The sequence below is a fragment of the Bubalus kerabau genome, chromosome 14 (genome assembly GCF_029407905.1).
Source record: "Bubalus kerabau isolate K-KA32 ecotype Philippines breed swamp buffalo chromosome 14, PCC_UOA_SB_1v2, whole genome shotgun sequence".
NCBI lineage: Eukaryota > Metazoa > Chordata > Mammalia > Artiodactyla > Bovidae > Bubalus > Bubalus kerabau.
Genome location: NC_073637.1, coordinates 12,477,230 through 12,495,459, shown reverse-complemented (window position 1 = coordinate 12,495,459; position 18,230 = coordinate 12,477,230). Strand labels below are relative to the sequence as shown.

The window sequence follows — 18,230 nt, the reverse complement described above, 5'->3', positions numbered from 1 at the left end:
GGGCACCGGCCCTGACCTACCTCCTCCAGCAGCGTGACGGTGTTCCTGCAGTTGTGCAGCCGCGTAGTGAAGCTGGACGTGGTGGGCGAGTTGTAGTCCTCGGTGGTCTCGGCGATGAACTCGGAGACGGAGATCTGGTCCGGCATCCTGCCGGGGGAGGGGGCGAGACACAAGCGAGGGCGGGGGGTGAGTCACGGCGCAGGCTCCCGGGGCCGCGGCCCGGCCGGCGGCTCATGAACGCCCCCCGCGCGCAGCCCGCCACCCGCCGCCCGGCTTGGCGCGGCTGCGATCCCGGCGGCAGCGGGAGAAAGCTCTGGCGGGCGAGATAGGAGGCGGCGGCGGCCCCGATCAGCGATCGGCGCGGGGCCCTTCAAACTCCGAGCGGCGCGCGAGGCTGGGGGCTCTCGGCGACCCGCCTCTCTCTGCTCATGCCCGGCCACGGGGGAGGGGACCCGGCGCGGCGCTTCGCGGGAGACGGGGGGCGCCCGGGGCCGGGCAAGTCGCGGCGGGCCGGTGCTGCCTGCTCACACGCTCTGACAGGCGGCAGCGCGGACACCGACTGACTGAGCACACGCTCCCGCGGGCGGGCGGGCGGCGGGCGGGCGGCGCTGCCGCGACAGTCACGGGGACAAACAAGGAAGTGCTCTGCGCACGCGCCGTTGATCCCCTCCCCGCGGGGCCCGGCCCCGCCCACGCCGCCCCGCCCCGCCCACGCCACCGGCCCCACCCACGCCGGCCCCCAGCCCCGCCCCGGACCTCCCCCGCCCACTCGCCGACCCCGCCATCCCCGGCCCGATCCCCCCAAGCCCCGCGCGCGGCGCTCCGACTGGGTACCCCCGACAGGCGGTTCGGGCCGCGCGGTTCTCGGGGCGGCGGATGCCCGCGTCCCCCGGGCCGCCCCCGGAGCGGTTACTCGGGCGAGCTCGTTACGCGAGCGTTTCGCAAGAAGGGGGACTAAAAAAATAAAAAGTTGTGCGCGTTCTTTTTTAGCCCCTTGTGGGAGCAGGAAGCGAAGCCCGGAGAGCCGCCTCCGGCTGCGCGGGCCGCGGGCCCGGCGAGAGGGGAGCGCGGCGGCGGCCTCCGGGGCCCGGCTTGTAGCTTGCCCGCCTGCTGGCTCCGGCTCCTCACTCCCTTAGCAGGGCGCTCACGAGCCCCCGGAAGGTTTTGTGCCGTTTGCTGAAGCCGCTAAACTGCTAAGTGAAGATATTGAAAGGGTTCACCCCCCCCCCCACCCCCCACAATTTTCTAATCTTTCATTTACACTGGTTTTTGTTGTTGTTTTTAACCCGAAGGACAGAGGAGGGGAAGGGGTGTAAAAGGCATTTCCCGAGGTGCAAATGGTGTACAATGCTAAGTAGATGCCAAATTTCAGCGGAAAAATTACCAACAGATTGCTCATTCCTCGGCCCTGGCAGATGGCTATTTTGCTCAATCTACTTAGCCCAAAGAATCTATTTAATTTCTCACCATTGATTGCGGATCAAATTGGTTTAAAACAACAACAACAACAACAAAAAACTAGGCCCTTAGGAAGCGCCTGACGATTGGCTCCTATAGTTGGAGCCAGCTGGAGCCGGCTCATAAAGTCCCAAATTCACCAACCTGGGCAGAAGGCTAGCCCCCGGGCCTCCTCTGGGATTGAGTTCTGCGATCTTGTACGGTTATCTGTCCTCTGGTCCTTCCCTAAACCACAACAGAATGCCCACTGGCAGGGAGGGACATTGGACCCGGGAGTGATTGTCAAAGGAGAACTGCATCTTCTCGCTCACCGCTGACAACTATTTACTAACGCCCAGCTCCTGCCGCTGGAGATTCGTAAACAGACAATGCCGCTACTCTTACATCAACAGTAGTAAGGGAAACAGACAAGCAATATACATGTAATATAAAGTGAAGTACATACAGAGTAAGCAAGTGATGCAGGAGCTATGGTTTGAGGAATGAGCAGAGAAAACCTCCTTGACAAAGTGACATCTAGAGCAGAAGAGAGAATGAAGGGACTTCCCTGGAGGACCTGCTCCAGTGTAGGGGACCTGGGTTTCATACCAGGTCAGGGAACTAGATCCACATGGCGCAAACAAAAGAGTTCCTGGGACGCAGCTAAAAAGATGTTGCAGTGGCAACAAAGACCAAAGGTCCTGTGTGCTGTAACTAAGATCCGATGCAGCCAAATAATAAAAAGATGAAAAGAGAATGAGGGGCTGCCTCTGCAGGTATCCTGGTGGCTATGGGATCTTGGCCTTCACTTGCCTCCCATGAAGATGAAAGAAGAGGGCGCCAGCCCCATGAGGCTAGTAAATGATAACAGATGAGAAGGTGCTCTGTTCACCCAAGAGCCATTGTACAAGTTCAAGGTGTTTTGTCTGCCTGTGCTGGCTGTCCTGAACCTGCACTGTGTCTCTGGGGAAGCGCTCATTAATGTCAGGAAGGCAAGGATTGCAGCTAACGAAGAGGAAGGCCTTGGTAAGGCAGCATACAGGAATAAAGACTCTGCTCTGGCAAAGTGTTGAGACATCAGCTTTGAGAGGCATCCTAAAAAACAAAGAAACAAACAGGTACACACTTTTTCCTCCTTCTACATTAAAAGTCTGCATTGGGACACACCAAAGTTGAGGTTTTGGGGAAACTGCCAGATGGCATTTAAGACCCGCACCCGGAGGGCACTTGTTCACATGCTGTTACTGACAGAATATGAGATACCAGAAAAAACCCTACCTCTTTTCCCTTATACTAACTGGGCCATTCTGCATCTAGAAGGTTCTGTGACTTGGGAGCAAATATGGCCACACTAGCTTGTGTTCATTAGTGTGAGGCTCCAAGAGCCTCAAGAAACCCCATGTTTATCCCCATGCAGCAGCTGAGACTCTAACACCCAGCACTTAGCCTTCCAACCACTCCAAGAAGGCCATCCTCTAGGCTGGAAATCAATTGAGACTCTGATTTTGCATTATTTCCACTTTTCTCTCTCTTCCAAGTTGTCATCGAATACCTGTCATCCCTGCTGGGCTGGTAGCTCCTTCTATCCCATATGTATGGCTTAGAGCAAACACTTGATAAATATGAGCTGTTATTAAAAAGCCTGGAGTCAGTAAATAATTGCCTCAATTCCAGGAGGCCTGGATTCCAGAGCTTTCTCTCCTAATAACTGATGCTGTCAGCTTGGGCCTTAGTGCCCTCACTTGGATAAAATAAAGGGATGCGTATGTCAAAATGACCACAGAGATCCTTTCCAGCTGGAGCTGAGTCTGTGTCTGCCCTCAGCTCTATACAGATGCAAGGAATAAAGATTATTACAACAAGCTAAGCTAACTGCGATGGTAAACAACGGGGATTGCTTTCTTGATGGAATTCACCAGAGTCCAAACTGCTGCCACCAATTGTTGTTTCAGTTTCATTTGAAGATTATGTTATATATCTGCTCCTCCTCCCCGTCTCCCCTAGCCAAGAAAGGAATATGTGAACAATGAGATATTGTGCCCAGGTAAGTATATACCTCCTTAGACTGGTATGCAATTAGAATTTCAAAGGTTCACACCTCCATCCACCATTCCTAGGGTTCATGAGCCATAATCCTTTTAAAATTTGAAACCATGCCCCAGTGCAAACCATCTGCACCTCTCATTTTCCCAAAACACCCTGAAAACCATTCCTGGCTATCTTCTATGTATAGAGTCTGATGCAAGCAAAACTTAAACGCTAGATTTCTTTGTGCAGAGCTGCTCAGAAATATTTGTTGTTATTTAATTGCTAAGTCGTGTCCAACTCTTTTGCAACCCCATGGACTGTAGCCCACCAGGCTCCTCTGTCCATGGGATTTGCCAGGCAAGAATACTGGAGTGGGTTGCCAATTCTTTCTCCAGGGGATCTTCCCAACCCAGGGATTGAACTCATGTCTCCTGCATTGGCAGGCGGATTCGTTACCTCTGAGCCACCAGGGAAGCCCGCTCAGAAATACACATCATCCTTTCTGGAGCCAGGAAAAACACACACACTCGTGCACACCAGTTTGGTCTAAAGCGTGCATCATCTCTTTCGTCATCAACATCACCCCCATCCAATGCTGTTCTGCACCCTTGCACTCCTCAAGCCTGTTTGTTACTCTGAGCACTGCTGACGAGATAAGAATGGTCCTTACAGAATGCTTTTCTTCCCCTTGAAAAAACAGGGATAAAAATAGTGGTGGCTTATTCTCCTGGTCAGCAAGGGCACTAGTGACCCCACAGGCATCAGGGAATTGGCTGAATTAGATTCCCAGTTGCAGGCTTCACTCATCTATCTGCCTAACAACCAAGGTGGTGCATTTGCAAGATAGCTGACAGTGTACCAGGGGTGGGAGAGTGTGGAGGAAGTGTGAGGTCCTTTATGGGCACAAGAAACCAGGAACTTTCCTGCTGGTGCAGTTATTAAGACACAGAGCTTCCATTGCTGGGGACACAGGTTTGATCCCTGGTCAGGGAACTAAGATCCCACATGCTGCGCACAGCCAAAAAAATAGAAGGGGGAAAAAAGAAACCAAGAAGAGCTATCGGTGCTCTGATTCACATGCTTAGAAAGTAGCCCAGGCTGACAGGATGGAATTAGAGCATTCATCAAAGGCTCCCAGCGCCTTCATGGGGCAGGGCCATGGGATAGTGTGGGAAGAGAATATGCTTTGTGTTACTTGGATCTGGGTTTGAATCTCCACTTTGTCACTTATAATAATGCATTGTTGTCTCATCTGTGAAATTAGTATAGTAATAAAATGACTATGTTACAGGTTGTTAAGTGAAATAAATTGAGAAGCTGTGGATAAAGCAGTTGATGCATAGCGAATAATCAACCAATGTCAATTCCCTTTGAACTCCATTTTTATGTCAAGTATGACCATGAATACATCTCTTTTCTTTCCAGGACTCAGATCTCTCCCTAAATTAGTCACCTGGTGGAGGAAAGAAGGAAGTGGAAGCTGCACAGTAATTCCCAAAGTCTGGGATCTCAGATTTGGGGATCATCTTTAGAACCTTACTTATTCTTTTAAGTATCCCTTGTGAGGTCAGATCCATCAACGATGGATTTTGAAAGTAAAGAAACAGTATCTAGAGTCAAACAGAATGAATACTAATGGGGATCAGAAGAGAGCTGAGGCCGTAAAAGCCTGGTTTTCATGGAACACAGTTCCTGTTCAGTTCAGTTGCTCAGTCATGTCCGACTCTTTGCAACTGAATTGCAGCATGCCAGGCCTCCCTGTCCATCACCATCTCCCGGAGTTCACTCAAACTCACGTCCATCGAGTCAGTGATGCCATCCAGCCATCTCATCCTTTGTCGTCCCCTTCTCCTCCTGCCCCCAATCCCTCCCAGCATCAGAGTCTTTTCCAATGAGTTAACTCTTCCCATGAGGTGGCCAAAGTACTGGAATTTCAGCTTTAGCATCATTCCTTCCAAAGAATACCCAGGGCTGATCTTCTTCAGAATGGACTGGTTGGATCTCCTTGCAGTCCAAGGGACTCTCAAGAGTCTTCTCCAACATCACAGTTCAAAAGCATCAATTCTTCGGCTCTCAGCCTTCTTCACAGTCCAACTCTCACATCCATACATGACCACTGGAAAAACCATAGCCTTGACTAGACGGTAAAGAAGGATATTCTAACCAAGGCAACTTCTAGAGGGTAGAATAGGCATTTGTTTCATAAGAGCATGAGTTATAGGATGATTCTCATGAGAAAGATTTGGCCTCACATCTCTACCATGTAGCAGCTATTAGATCTCCTTGAAGTAATTCACTTCTCTGAGTCTCAGTTTTCACATCTGCAAATTGGGGGCAATGTTAGTAACTATGTCTTAGTGCTCTGAGGATTTCATAAGCTATGGCATATAAGGTGCTTAGCAGGGTCTGAGGGATCATAAGTAGATGATACTTCTCAGGTATTATGGGAACACTGAAAGCTTGATCTGGAGATAAAAATTCGGATATTCCTTCCCCCCTAAAATTTACTGAAACCTACAATGTACCTGACGCCTTGCCAGGTATAGCATTTTGGACACACATATCCTTCTTTAAACTTCATGACAACTTCAAAAGGTAGGTATGATTATCTTTTTTTTTTTTATAAAGATTTTTTTAATATGGATAATTTTTAAAGTCTTTATTGAATTTGTTACAATACTGCTTGTTTTATGCTTTGGTTTTTGGCCTTGAGGCATGTAAGATCGCAGCCCCTCTTTTCCCCTTTTCCTCCCCCACCAGGAATCGAACCTGCATTGGAAAGTTAAGTCTTAACCATTGGACTTCCAGGGAAGTCCCAAGTATGATTATCCTAAACTTACTGGAGAGAAACCCGAGGCTAGTGAGGTGTGCGAGAGTACTTTCTGAGCTTTTGTTCTGAGCCAGGCACTGCCCTGGTTATATAGGCAGTGTCTGAATTCATCCACATAACAGTTCTGATTCATCCACGTAACAGTTCTGATGTGGGAGTATTACAATAATGGAAACCAAGGGACTTCCCTGGCGGTCCAGTGGTTAAGACTCCGTGCTTCCAATGCATCAAACTTGGATTTGATCCCTGGTTGGGGGAACTAAGATCCCACATGCCATAGGGCATGGCCGGAAAAAAAAAAAAAAAAAAAAAAGACCCAATAATGGAAACCAAAACACAATGAGATCTCACTGCAAGTTCATGTCCCAGTGCCCAGGAGATGAAATCCTGGGCTTTTTCTACTGCCTGCAAAAATCAAGTTCTCAACAATAATTCTCAGAGTACTGCTCCATTAGATGTCCTTCTCATCAATCAAAATAAGTATTGTTTGTTCCTTATTTCACCTGATAACTTATGTATTTGTTTTCTATCATCTTAACAAAGTGCTAGAAGAAAGGAAAGCGGTGGGCGGGGGATGGGGCTGGGGGAACAGGAAGAGGGAAAGATGTGCTGGATTCCACGTGTTTTACCATCGGGCTCACGTTGCCATATTCGACCTCAGCAGCAGACTACTTCACTCACGTGCCTTGTATGAGTGCTTCCCAAGTACACTTATATTTTCTCAAGTAAGAAACAAACCAAAAAAAGCCTATTGTAGTCTCCAGTGAACTTAATGTAAATACTCCAAGTAAAAACCACTAGAGTGTTCCCAGTGAGTAAGGAGGAGAACATGGATTGTTTGAAGACAATCAACTACTCTCTATTCTACCCCCAACCCCGCTTCCCTGGCTATTTTTTTGGTCAAGGGTAGGAAGAAGAGTCAGGTAGAGTGCTGGGGACCCAGAAGACTCAAAATCCTGGTGGATATATCAACTGAAAGGACTCAGGAATGTATTTCTGTTCTGTCCTGTAAAGGAATACTAATAACATCAACTAGTAAATGCTGGGCTTGTTATATGCCCTGCACGATTCTGCATTGCTGCAGGCATACCCTCATTTCATACTCAACAGCCACCACATAGAGCAGGCACTGGTATTATCCGCATTTACCTGGGAGGAACCTGGAGCTTAGAGGTTACCTTGGCAAGTAGAGGAGACTGACTGGTCTGATTTCACAGCCCGTGTGATTAGTCTCCTGACGATGGGTCCACAGCTCTTGGGTGCTCTTCTGTTACAGCCTGTGTGTCACCTTTTTTCCTCCAGGGGAACTTGTTACAAGCCCAACTCAAAGGCAAAGTAATGGCTGGAGTGGAGTTGCTGTTCAGTCGATGAATCGTGTCAGGCTCATTGAGACCCCCATGGGCTGCAGCGCACCAGGCTTCCCTGTCCTTCACTATCTCCCAGAGTTTTCTCAAACTCATGTCCATTGAGTCGGTGATGCCATTCAACCATTTCATCCTCTGTCGCCCCCTTCCCCTCCTGCCCTCAAACTTTCCCAGCATCAGGATCTTTTCCAGTGAGTCAGCTCTTTGCATCAGGTGGCCAAAGTATTGCAGTTTCAGCATGAATGAATATTCCAATGAATATTCAGGGTTGATTTACAAGTGGAGAGCACTCCCATTGCTCCATTACTGCAGTTGGAATTAATCTTCACAGGGATATTTACAATATAGCCTCCCTTTATTTATCTATATATACATATAATTTTCGAAGAAGGCAATGGCACCCCACTCCAGTACTCTTGCCTGGAAAGTCCCATGGAAGGAGGAGCCTGGAAGGCTGCAGTCCATAGGGTTGCTGAGGGTCGGACAAGACTGAGCAACTTCACTTTCACTTTTTACTTTCATGCATTGGGGAAGGAAATGGCAACCCACTCCAGTACTCTTGCCTGGAGAATCCCAGGGACGGGGGAGCCTGGTGGGCTGCCGTCTATGGGGTCGCACAGAGTCGGACACAACTGAAGTGACTTAGTAGCAGCAGCACATATAATTTTATTCATATATATATAATTTTATTTATTTTTGGCTGTGCTGGGTCTTTGTTGCTACACACAGGCTTTCTCTAGTTGCAGAGGCTACTCTCTACTTGTGGCATACAGGCTTAGTTGCTCTGAGGCATGTGGGATCTTCCCAGGCCAGGGGTCGAACCCATGACCCCTGCACTGGCAGGCAGATTCTTTTCCACTGAGCCACTAGGGAATTCCACAATACAGCCTCTCTCTTACTTTGTATGAAGACTGTTGGCACCATTGGGAAGGACCTAAGTACTCCCTTCACGTGGAGAGATGAGAACTTCCCCAGTGACAAACAGCTCTGCTAGTGACAGAGTGCAGCTCAGAATTTGGTCTTCCTAATCTGCAGCCATGAAATTAAAGATGCTTACTCCTTGGAAGGAAAGTTATGACCAATCTAGACAGCATATTGAAAAGCAGAGACATTACTTTGCCAAGAAAGGTCCGTCTAGTCAAGGCTATGGTTTTTCCAGTGGTCATGTATGGATGTGAGAGTTGGACTGTGAAGAAAGCTGAGTGCAGGAGAATTGATGCTTTTGAACTGTGGTGTTGGAGAAGACTCTTGAGAGTCCCTTGGACTGCAAGGAGATCCAACCAGTCCATTCTAAAGGAGATCAGCCCTGGGTGTGCTTTGGAAGGAATGATGCTAAAGCTGAAATTCCAGTACTTTGGCCACCTCATGGGAAGAATTGACTCATTGGAAAAGACTCTGATGCTGAGAGGGATTAGGGGCAGGAGGAAAAGGGGACGACAGAGGATGAGACGGCTGGATGGCATCACTGACTCGATGGACGTGAGTTTGAGTGAACTCCGGGAGATGGTGATGGACAGGGAGGCCTGGCGTGCTGCGATTCATGGGGTCGCAAAGAGTCAGATACAACTGAGCGACTGAACTGAATGAGTTTCCTGCATGGCAGAACTCCCAGACTCTCCATCCGTTGGGGGAAGGGGGGTGGTACATTGTATCCTTCTTGTTATTACCCATGTCCCTGAAGACCTATGGGAGGGACAAGAGATTTCTAGAGCCCCAGGCTTGGCATTTTATAAGCACCATCTCCTGAAATCTCCCTCAATGGCCTAGTGAGGGGCCATGCTATCTGTTGAGAACTCAGATACATGCACAATCTCCTTAAGGACTACAGTTAATAAACAGCGAATCGCTATTCACAGCTGGTCTGAATCCAAACCCTGCAGGCTTTTTCTTCCCCACAGAAGGCGCTGCTCGTACACGTTCCCTGTGGGCCCCCAATAAACACGTTTTGGATTGAGCTGGCTCTTTTTTATGAGCTGCTGCTGCTGCTGCTGCTGCTAAGTTGCTTTAGTCGTGTCTGACTCTGTGCGACCCCATAGACAGCAGCCCACCAGGCTCCCCCGTCCCTGGGATTCTCCAGGCAAGAACACTGGAGTGGGTTGCCATTTCCTTCCCCAATGCATGAAAGTGAAAAGTGAAAGTGAAGTTGTTCAGTCGTGTCCGACCCTCAGCAACCCCATGGACTGCAGCCTTCCAGGCTCCTCCTTCCATGGGATTTTCCAGGCAGGAATATTGGAGTGGGGTGCCATTGCCTTCTCCGTTTTTATGAGCTACATGTTTCCTAATATAAGTAAAACAACGTCCAGTGAAGAAAAATGGTGGTGTTATATGGGGTTCCTAAAAACTTGCCACCTGTAGGAGCAAGGGATTTTAAACCTTAGTTTGTTTCTGAAAAAGAAATCATCACCTGAAAAAAGAGAAACACTTAGAAAACCTTCAGGTCTCTTTTTTTTTCTGATGCATTTGTGTTAGTTCAGTTAGGTGGCTCACACTTACTCATGCCCACTTCTGCGCTATCTCAAGGCTGACAGCATGTCTTTTTTTTTATGACCCTTTTTCACAGCACTGTTTTCCAAATATTTCTATTTCTCCAACAAGACTGTGACGTCCTTGAGACTCGAGGGTTTTCCATTTGCTGTTACAGTCTCAGTGACCCAGGTGCTCAAGAGATGCTTCTTGAACAGATGGAAGGAAGAATGAATGGATGAATATTTACGATGGGGGAGGGGTGTGAGAGGAATTGGGAGAGCAGCAACTGGAATGAGGAATCCTGGTTCTTAAGAGTTTCTCCATGTATATTATCATATGTGAAATAGATGGCCAGTCCTGGTTTGATGCACGAGACAGGGCGCTCAGGGCCGGTGCACTGGGATGACCCTGAGGGATGGGGTGGGGAAGGAGATGGGAGGGGGGTTCAGGATGGGGGACACATGTACACCCATGGTGGATTCATGTTGATGTATGGCAAAAACCACTACAATATTGTAAAGTAATTAGCCTACAATTAAATAAAAAGAGTGGATACAAAAAAAAAAGAGTTTCTGACACCATCATAAAGCTACCAGAGTTGGAAAGAATTTCAGGCATAATATAGTTACCAACCCTTTCATTTTTCAGATGAGGAAACAGATTCTTCACTGGTTAAATGAATTTGCTCAGTATCCCCTGGCAGAATTGTGGGGAATTCTGAGATCCCAGGTATCCTGGTTCCCAAGGGTTGCCACACTCCTCCACCTTACATTTCAAGGAAGGGATTAAAAGACCTTGCCTTAAGAAAAAATATGTGAAACTGCCATTTAAGAATGGATTATGATGGCATTGCGTCACAGTGTCAAGGAAAGCCTGTAGACATTTCAGATCAGATCAGTCGCTCAGTCGTGTCCGACTCTCTGCGAGCCCATGAATTGCAGCACGCCAGGCCTCCCTGTCCATCACCAACTCCCAGAGTTCACTCAGACTCACGTCCATCGAGTCAGTGATGCCATCCAGCCATCTCATCCTCTGTCGTCCCCTTCTCCTTTTGCCCCCAATCCCTCCCAGCATCAGAGTCTTTTCCAATGAGTCAACTCTTCCCATGAGGTGGCTAAAGTACTGGAGTTTCAGCTTTAGCATCATTCCTTCCAAAGAAATCCCAGGGCTGATCTCTTTCAGAATGGACTGTTTGGATCTCCTTGCAGTCCAAGGGACTCTCAAGAGTCTTCTCCAACACCACACTTCAAAAGCACCAATTCTTTGGCGCTCAGCCTTCTTCACAGTCCAACTCTCACATCCATACATGACCACAGGAAAAACCATAGCCTTGACTAGATGGACCTTTGTTGGCACAGTAATGTCTCTGCTTTTCAATATGCTATCTAGGTTGGTCATAACTTTCCTTCCAAGGAGTAAGCGTCTTTCAATTTCATGGCTGCAGTGACCATCTGCAGTGATTTTGGAGCCCAGAAAAATAAAGTCTGACACTGTTTCCACTGTTTCCCCATCTATTTCCCATGAAGTGATGGGACCGGATGCCATGATCTTTGTTTTCTGAATGTTGAGCTTTAAGCCCACTTTTTCATTCTCTACTTTCACTTTCATCAAGAGGCTTTTTAGTTCCTCTTCACTTTCTGCCATAAGGGTGATGTCATCTGCATATCTGAGGTTATTGATAGAAAGTGCTGCATTCAATATGCCAGCAAATTTGGAAAACTCAGCAGTGGCCACAGGACTGGAAAAGGTCAGTTTTCATTCCAATCCCAAAGAAAGGCAATGCCAAAGAAGGCTCAAACTACCGCACAATTGCACTCATCTCACATGCTAGTAAAGTAATGCTCAAAATTCTCCAAGCCAGGCTTCAGTAATATGTGAACCGTGAACTTCCTGATGTTCAAGCTGGTTTTAGAAAAGGCAGAGGAACCAGAGATCAAATTGCAACATCCGCTGGATCATGGAAAAAGCAAGAGAGTTCCAGAAAAGCATCTATTTCTGCTTTATTGACTATGCCAAAGCCTTTGACTGTGTGGATCACAATAAACTGTGGAAAATTCTGAGAGAGATGGGAATACCAGACCACCTGATCTGCCTCTTGAGAAATTTGTATGCAGGTCAGGAAGCAACAGTTAGAACTGGACATGGAACAACAGACTGGTTCCAAATAGGAAAAGGAGTTCATCAAGGCTGTATATTGTCACCCTGTTTATTTAACTTATATGCAGAGTACATCATGAGAAATGCTGGACTGGAAGAAACACAAGCTGTAGACATTTGCCTACCGTTTAAAACTTCTAAAATTCTAACTACATAAAATTTGGCATAAGATTACTTAACTAACACTCCTAATTTTGAGCAAGGAGGCTGTGAGTACAGTTGAAGACTGGAGTGATACCCACCCCCTTTCATCACTGTCTTGCCTCTTTCTCTTCTTTCTTGCTCTCCAAAAACTAAGCTAGAAACTTGACAGCAATCAAGAACCTTCTAAATCCGCCCCTCCCACCCCTGTGCCCTTCCTTGTGTGTTAGTCGCTGAGTTGTGTCCAACTCTTTGCAACCCCGTGGACTGTAACCCACCGGGCTCCTCTGTCCATGGGATTCTCCAGGCAACAATGCAGGAGTGAGTTATGATTTCCTTTCTTAATCGACCCTTTTTAAAAGGTTAGAAGCCACAAGAGATAAGGAGATGTTTCAGTGACCAGAACACTGGGAGTCAGTGTTGTTTTAGTAAACAACGTTCCCCTCGCCCAACCCAGGGCAGCCCTACAGGATAATCCCAGGGTAAGTGAGGTTTCTCCTCCCAAACCCACTTTACTCTCTGGGACTGACTCATTCCTTGTGGAACATTTTCAGAGATAAGACCATTGTCCCTGAGTCCCTGAGGACATTCCTCAAAGGATGCAGAAGTATTTAGGTTGGAACCCATTGGTTCAATTCCATTTGCAGTTACTGAGCAGCCCTAATAATCCTTCCAGAGGTTAAGAATGTGTGATCTGGATTCAGATTGCCTGGGTTCAAATCCCAGCCCTGCCACTTAATAGGGATGGTTAACCGTAGGGCTACCTAATCTCAGCTACTTAATGTGGTTTCAAAGGAAGATGTTCTTTAAAAGGTGATCTCTCTCTCTCTTCTAAGGCTGTTGTGAGATATAAATGAGATAATCTATGCAAGATGTATTGGTACCCAGTAAATGATATTTGTCTTTGAAACAGGTCCTAGGCTAGACTCTTGAGGGGTCAAAAGGACACATAAGATATAGCCCCTGTGCTCACACGTAGGCAGAGATACAGGTCTGCAGTACGACTACCAAAATGCTCAAAGAACTCAAACAGGAAATAAATGTGTCTTTCAGCTATGTGACCTGTGCATGTGGAGTCCAAAAAAAGGTCCTTTCATGTTTCTCTGATTTGCCCAAAACCCGGTTAGAACCACTGTTACGAGTGGCTTTTCAAAGCTGCCTGTCATCTGAAACCCTACTCAAGAAGCAGCATTTGATAAATGACAGCTGTTTCCAACTGTAGCACTGAGAGCACACGGCATCGCCAGAGGCCGGCCTCCCTTCCTCAGCCACATCAGCTCACCTCCTTTGCTCTCACTTCCCAGGAACCCAGGGGTCCTAGGGCAATAACATCCTACAATTTGATGAATTCTTTTCTTATATCAGTGTTGTAACCAACCCCAAACACCAGCTCTGCCTCAAGATCTACTTGTAAGCCAAGAACAGTCTGGAGGTCATTACTTCTGGTTGGGGGCCTCTGTTATGAGCACCCTACATTATATGAATCTATCACAGTCCTCAGTTGTTGCTTTTCAAAAATATGATTTCACCTGCAATGTATTTGAACCCACATAACAATGAGCTGTATTATAACAGAATTTTCTTGTAATTTTGTCAAATGTAGGGCATCGCTCTATTTGAAAAAAGAAAATTGCCCACCCACTGCAGAGTTTTCTTCCTAGCACATGCTATTTGGTTAACGTCTTTCTCAAATGTGAACATTCCAAATCACACTAGGGGCTCTAATTTAAAAAAAAAAAAAAAATCCAAAAAACTCTACAATTGCTGGCTAAGCTTCTGACACAAACATCTAGCTTCTGTTTCCTGTATTTTGTGTATTGTTTTTGAAAAATTAGTCTCTTTGCTCAGGTCTTAGAGACTTAGAGGTATTATACAAACTAATTTATAAAATTGCTATGTGTAAGTGGACAGCAGAGAATTCACTGTTGATTAGATGTGGAGATGATTATTTTCAATTATCTTTTGTGAGTCAACTGACTTTTTCCCTGTTCTTTGGATTTGGGAATTAACCTTCATTTAACCCCAAGAAATTTATGCATCTTGAACTCTGCAGTTCCATACAGACCTTGAAGAACACTGACTATAATTTTTGTCTGCCCTACACATCCTCATAACTCCACATGATTCTCCAGACACTGGCATGCTTGTGTTGCCATATACCCAACCAAAGGGCTGGACCAAGCTGTCCAGAATATCCCAGAGTTCTGAGCATAGCATCGATGTGTATTCTGATAGGCATTACACTCAAGCAAGGTCAGTCAGGGAGCATATGAAAGTCTGATATGGAAGCTAGAGTCAAGAAAAATGTGCCTTTTCTCCAGGTCTAGCTCAAAGGATTTAGGAAGCCTTTAGTTACTGATGACTATCTTTGCCAGGGCTTCCCAGGTGGCACTAGTTGTAAAGAATCCACCTGCCAATGCAGGAGACAAGAGACGCAGGTTAGATCCCTGGGTCGGGAAGATCCCCTGGAGGAGGGCATGGCAACCCCCTCCAGTATTCTTGCCTGGAGAATCCCATGGACAGAGGAGCCTGGCAGGCTACAGTTCACAGGGGAGCAAAGAGTCGAACGTGACTGAAGTGACTTAACACACATGCACCTTTGCACACATAAGAGAGCTTGCCTAAGAATGATGCTAACCAAAGATGGCAAGAGATGGAAGGAAGGAGGAGGGGGAGAGAGAAGAGCCTGGTGAAATCACTTCAATCAGTGGACCCCAGAATCTCTGCCATGCCTGCTGCCAGTCCTGGACTTTCCAGGTATGTGAGCAGCTACAGTTTTTCCAGTAGTCATGTATGGCTGTGAGAGTTGGACTAGAAAGAAAGCTGAGCCCCAAAGAATTGATACTTTTGAACTGTGGTGATGGAGAAGACTTGAGAGTCCCTTGGACTGCAAGGAGATCCAACCAGTCCATCCTAAAGGAAATCAGTCCTGAATATTCATTGGGAGGACCGATGCTGAAGCTGAAACTCCAATACTTTGGCCACTTGATGCGAAGAACTGACTCATTGGAAAAGACCCTGATGCTGGGAAAGATTGAAGGTGGGAGGAGAAGGGGACGACAGAGGATGAGATGAGAGGATGGCATCATCGACTCGATGGACATGGGTTTGGGTGGACTCCAGGAGTTGGTGATGGACAGGGAGGCCTGGTGTGCTGCAGTCCATGGGGTCACAAAGAGTTGGACATGACTGAGCGACTGAACTGACCTGAACTGATACTTCTTTTTTTCAGCCTAAGTTGGTCTGAGATGGGTTTCTACCAATAAAACCAAAAGCGCTCTGGTTAGTCTTTTCCCGGTTTCCAGTACCACCTTCACAGTTAGTAGCTGTGTTACCCTGGGGAAGCTCTTCACTGCCTCAGAGCCTCAGCTTCCTCATCTGTAAAATGGGGATACTGATATCCACTTCAAAAGATTATTAAAAAGAACAAATTAGGTAATACACATGAATCTGCCTGCAATGCAGGAGACTCGGTTCGATCCCTTAGACGGGAAGATCCCTTGGAGAAAGGAAAGACTATCCACTTCAGTATTCTTGGAGCCTTGCAGGCTACCATCCATGGGATTGCAAAGAGCTGGACACGACTGAGTGACTAGCTCTTACTTACTTACATAACAGAATGGGAGAAAATACTTGCAAATCATATATCTGATAAGAGTCTAGTATCCAAAATATATAAAGTCTAAAAAAATTTTTTGGCTGCACTGAGTCTTTATTACATTGCAAGGGCTTTCTTTATTTGCAGCACATGGGCTTAGTGGCCCCACGCCATGTGGCATCTTAGATCCCCCACCAGGATCGAACCTGCATCCCCTGTACTGGGGGACAGATTCTTAACCACTGAAACACCAGGGAAGTTCCCCCAAATATATACACTCTTAAAGTTCAACAATGAAAAGACAGATAACTAATTTTTAAATGGGCAAAGGACTCAAATGAACATTTCTCCGAAAAAGATATAAAAATGGATAATATACACATGAAAAAGATGCTCAGTGTCACTAGTCATTGGGGAAATGCAAATCAAAACCACAGTGAGAGACCATTTCACAGCCACTAGGTGTGGCTATTAAAAAAATTTTAAAAAGCTGGAAGGTAACAAGAGTTGGAGAGGATGTGGAGAAATTGGAACCCTCATACACTGTCAGCCATTAAAAGGTGGCTGAGACCGTGAAGAATCTGCTTGCAGTGCGGGAGACCTGAGTTCGACATACATTGTTAGTGGGAACGTAAAATATCTTTGGGGAAAAAACCTGGCAGTTCCTCGAAAGGTTAAACATAGTGTGACCACCACCACCACCGTATGACCTGCCAGTCCCAATCTTCAGTATGTATCAAAGAGGACTGAAAATGCACATTCATGCAAAGACTTACATCTATCACAGCAGCATCAGTCATAATAGTCAAATAGTGGAAACAACCTAAATTTCCAACAGATAACTGGGTAAACAAATTGTGGTACATTCATGCAATGGGATATTACTCAGCCACAAAAAGGGAAGAAAGTACTGATACTCATCCTACCACATGGATTAAACGTGAAAATACATTATGCTAAGTGAAAGACAGAAAGGATCACAATATTGATTCATATTCACAATATGATTCCATTTACACAAAATGTTCAGAAAAGGCAAATCCATAGAAATAGAAAGCTTACTAATGGTTGCCAGGGTCTAGGGGAAGGGAAGAAGGAGTAACTCAGTGGATATAAGACTGGGGGAGTGATGAAAATGTTTTGGAGTTAGATCATGGTGAGGGTTATATAACTTTGTGAATACACTAAACCCACTGAATTGGACATTTTAAAAGGGTAAATTTTATGCTATGGCAATTTTTAAGATACTATGCTGATGCAGGAAGAAGGTACAACTTACTCACTTATAATAATAAAACTATAACCATTCGGTACCTACTATGTACAGGGCTTCCCAGGTGGCACAGATGGTAAAGAATCCACTGGCCAATGCAGGAGATACAAGAGATTCGAGTTCAACCCCTGGGTCAGGAAGATCTCCTGGAAGAGGAAATGGCAACCCACTCCAGAATCCTAGCCTGGAAAATTCCATGGACAGAGGAGCCTGGCAGCCTACAGTTCATGGGATCGCAAAGAGTTGGACATGACTGAGCACACACCCACACACATGTACAAGGCGATTTATGCAATGGTTTTGTTGAAACCTAATGAACTCTAAAAAGTTGCTATTATTCTCCATGTGTTTCAGGGGTAGGAAACTCAAAGAAGTGGTGCTGCAGCCAGTAAGCAGAGGAACTAAGGTTCAAACACAAGTCTGTGCGAATTCCAAGTTCAAGCTCTTTCCACTGTGTTCTTTATACAGACAGTACCTTGCTGGATGCGGCAGGGACTACCAGTTTTGTCACCTTATCCAGTCTCCCTTTCTTCAGTAACAGAGCCCCACTTGATTCAGGGGAGAAATATATTCAGCCAAAAGACTCATCTTTCAGCCTCCACTATAGCTGGTATGGTTGGCTGTGTGCCTAAATCTAACCAGTAAGATGTAAGCTGAAGTACAATGTAGGCCTTTGAGGAAATGCTTTGAAAGGAGTTACTTCTGCTAGAGGAGGACCCCTGCTATCCTACCCCTCTTTTTCCATACTGCTGCCTGGAATGCAGATGTGATGACTGACACTCCAGCAGCCATTTTGAATCATGAGATAATATGCTAGGGATGGTTTAACCAGTGAGACAGAATCAGGTTGGGTGCCTGATAATCATGGAGGCACCATCTGTCTTTGGACTATCTCCAGGCTTCTTTGGTCTTGGAGAAAGAGGTGGGGGGACCCTA

The 18,230-nt window shown here is 46.5% G+C and overlaps 1 protein-coding gene across 13 annotated transcripts in view; it reads right to left on the bottom strand.

The window, feature by feature from the left end:
• Positions 1-18,230, bottom strand: part of ASAP1 (ArfGAP with SH3 domain, ankyrin repeat and PH domain 1) — a 346,820-nt gene that overhangs the window by 260,981 nt on the left and 67,609 nt on the right. For 4 of the 13 annotated variants that reach the window (XM_055545753.1, XM_055545755.1, XM_055545751.1 and 1 more), the window contains one exon: positions 21-147. In XM_055545753.1, the coding sequence (XP_055401728.1) occupies positions 21-147 (127 nt within the window). The other 9 variants (XM_055545759.1, XM_055545764.1, XM_055545757.1 and 6 more) reach the window with 9 other exon arrangements.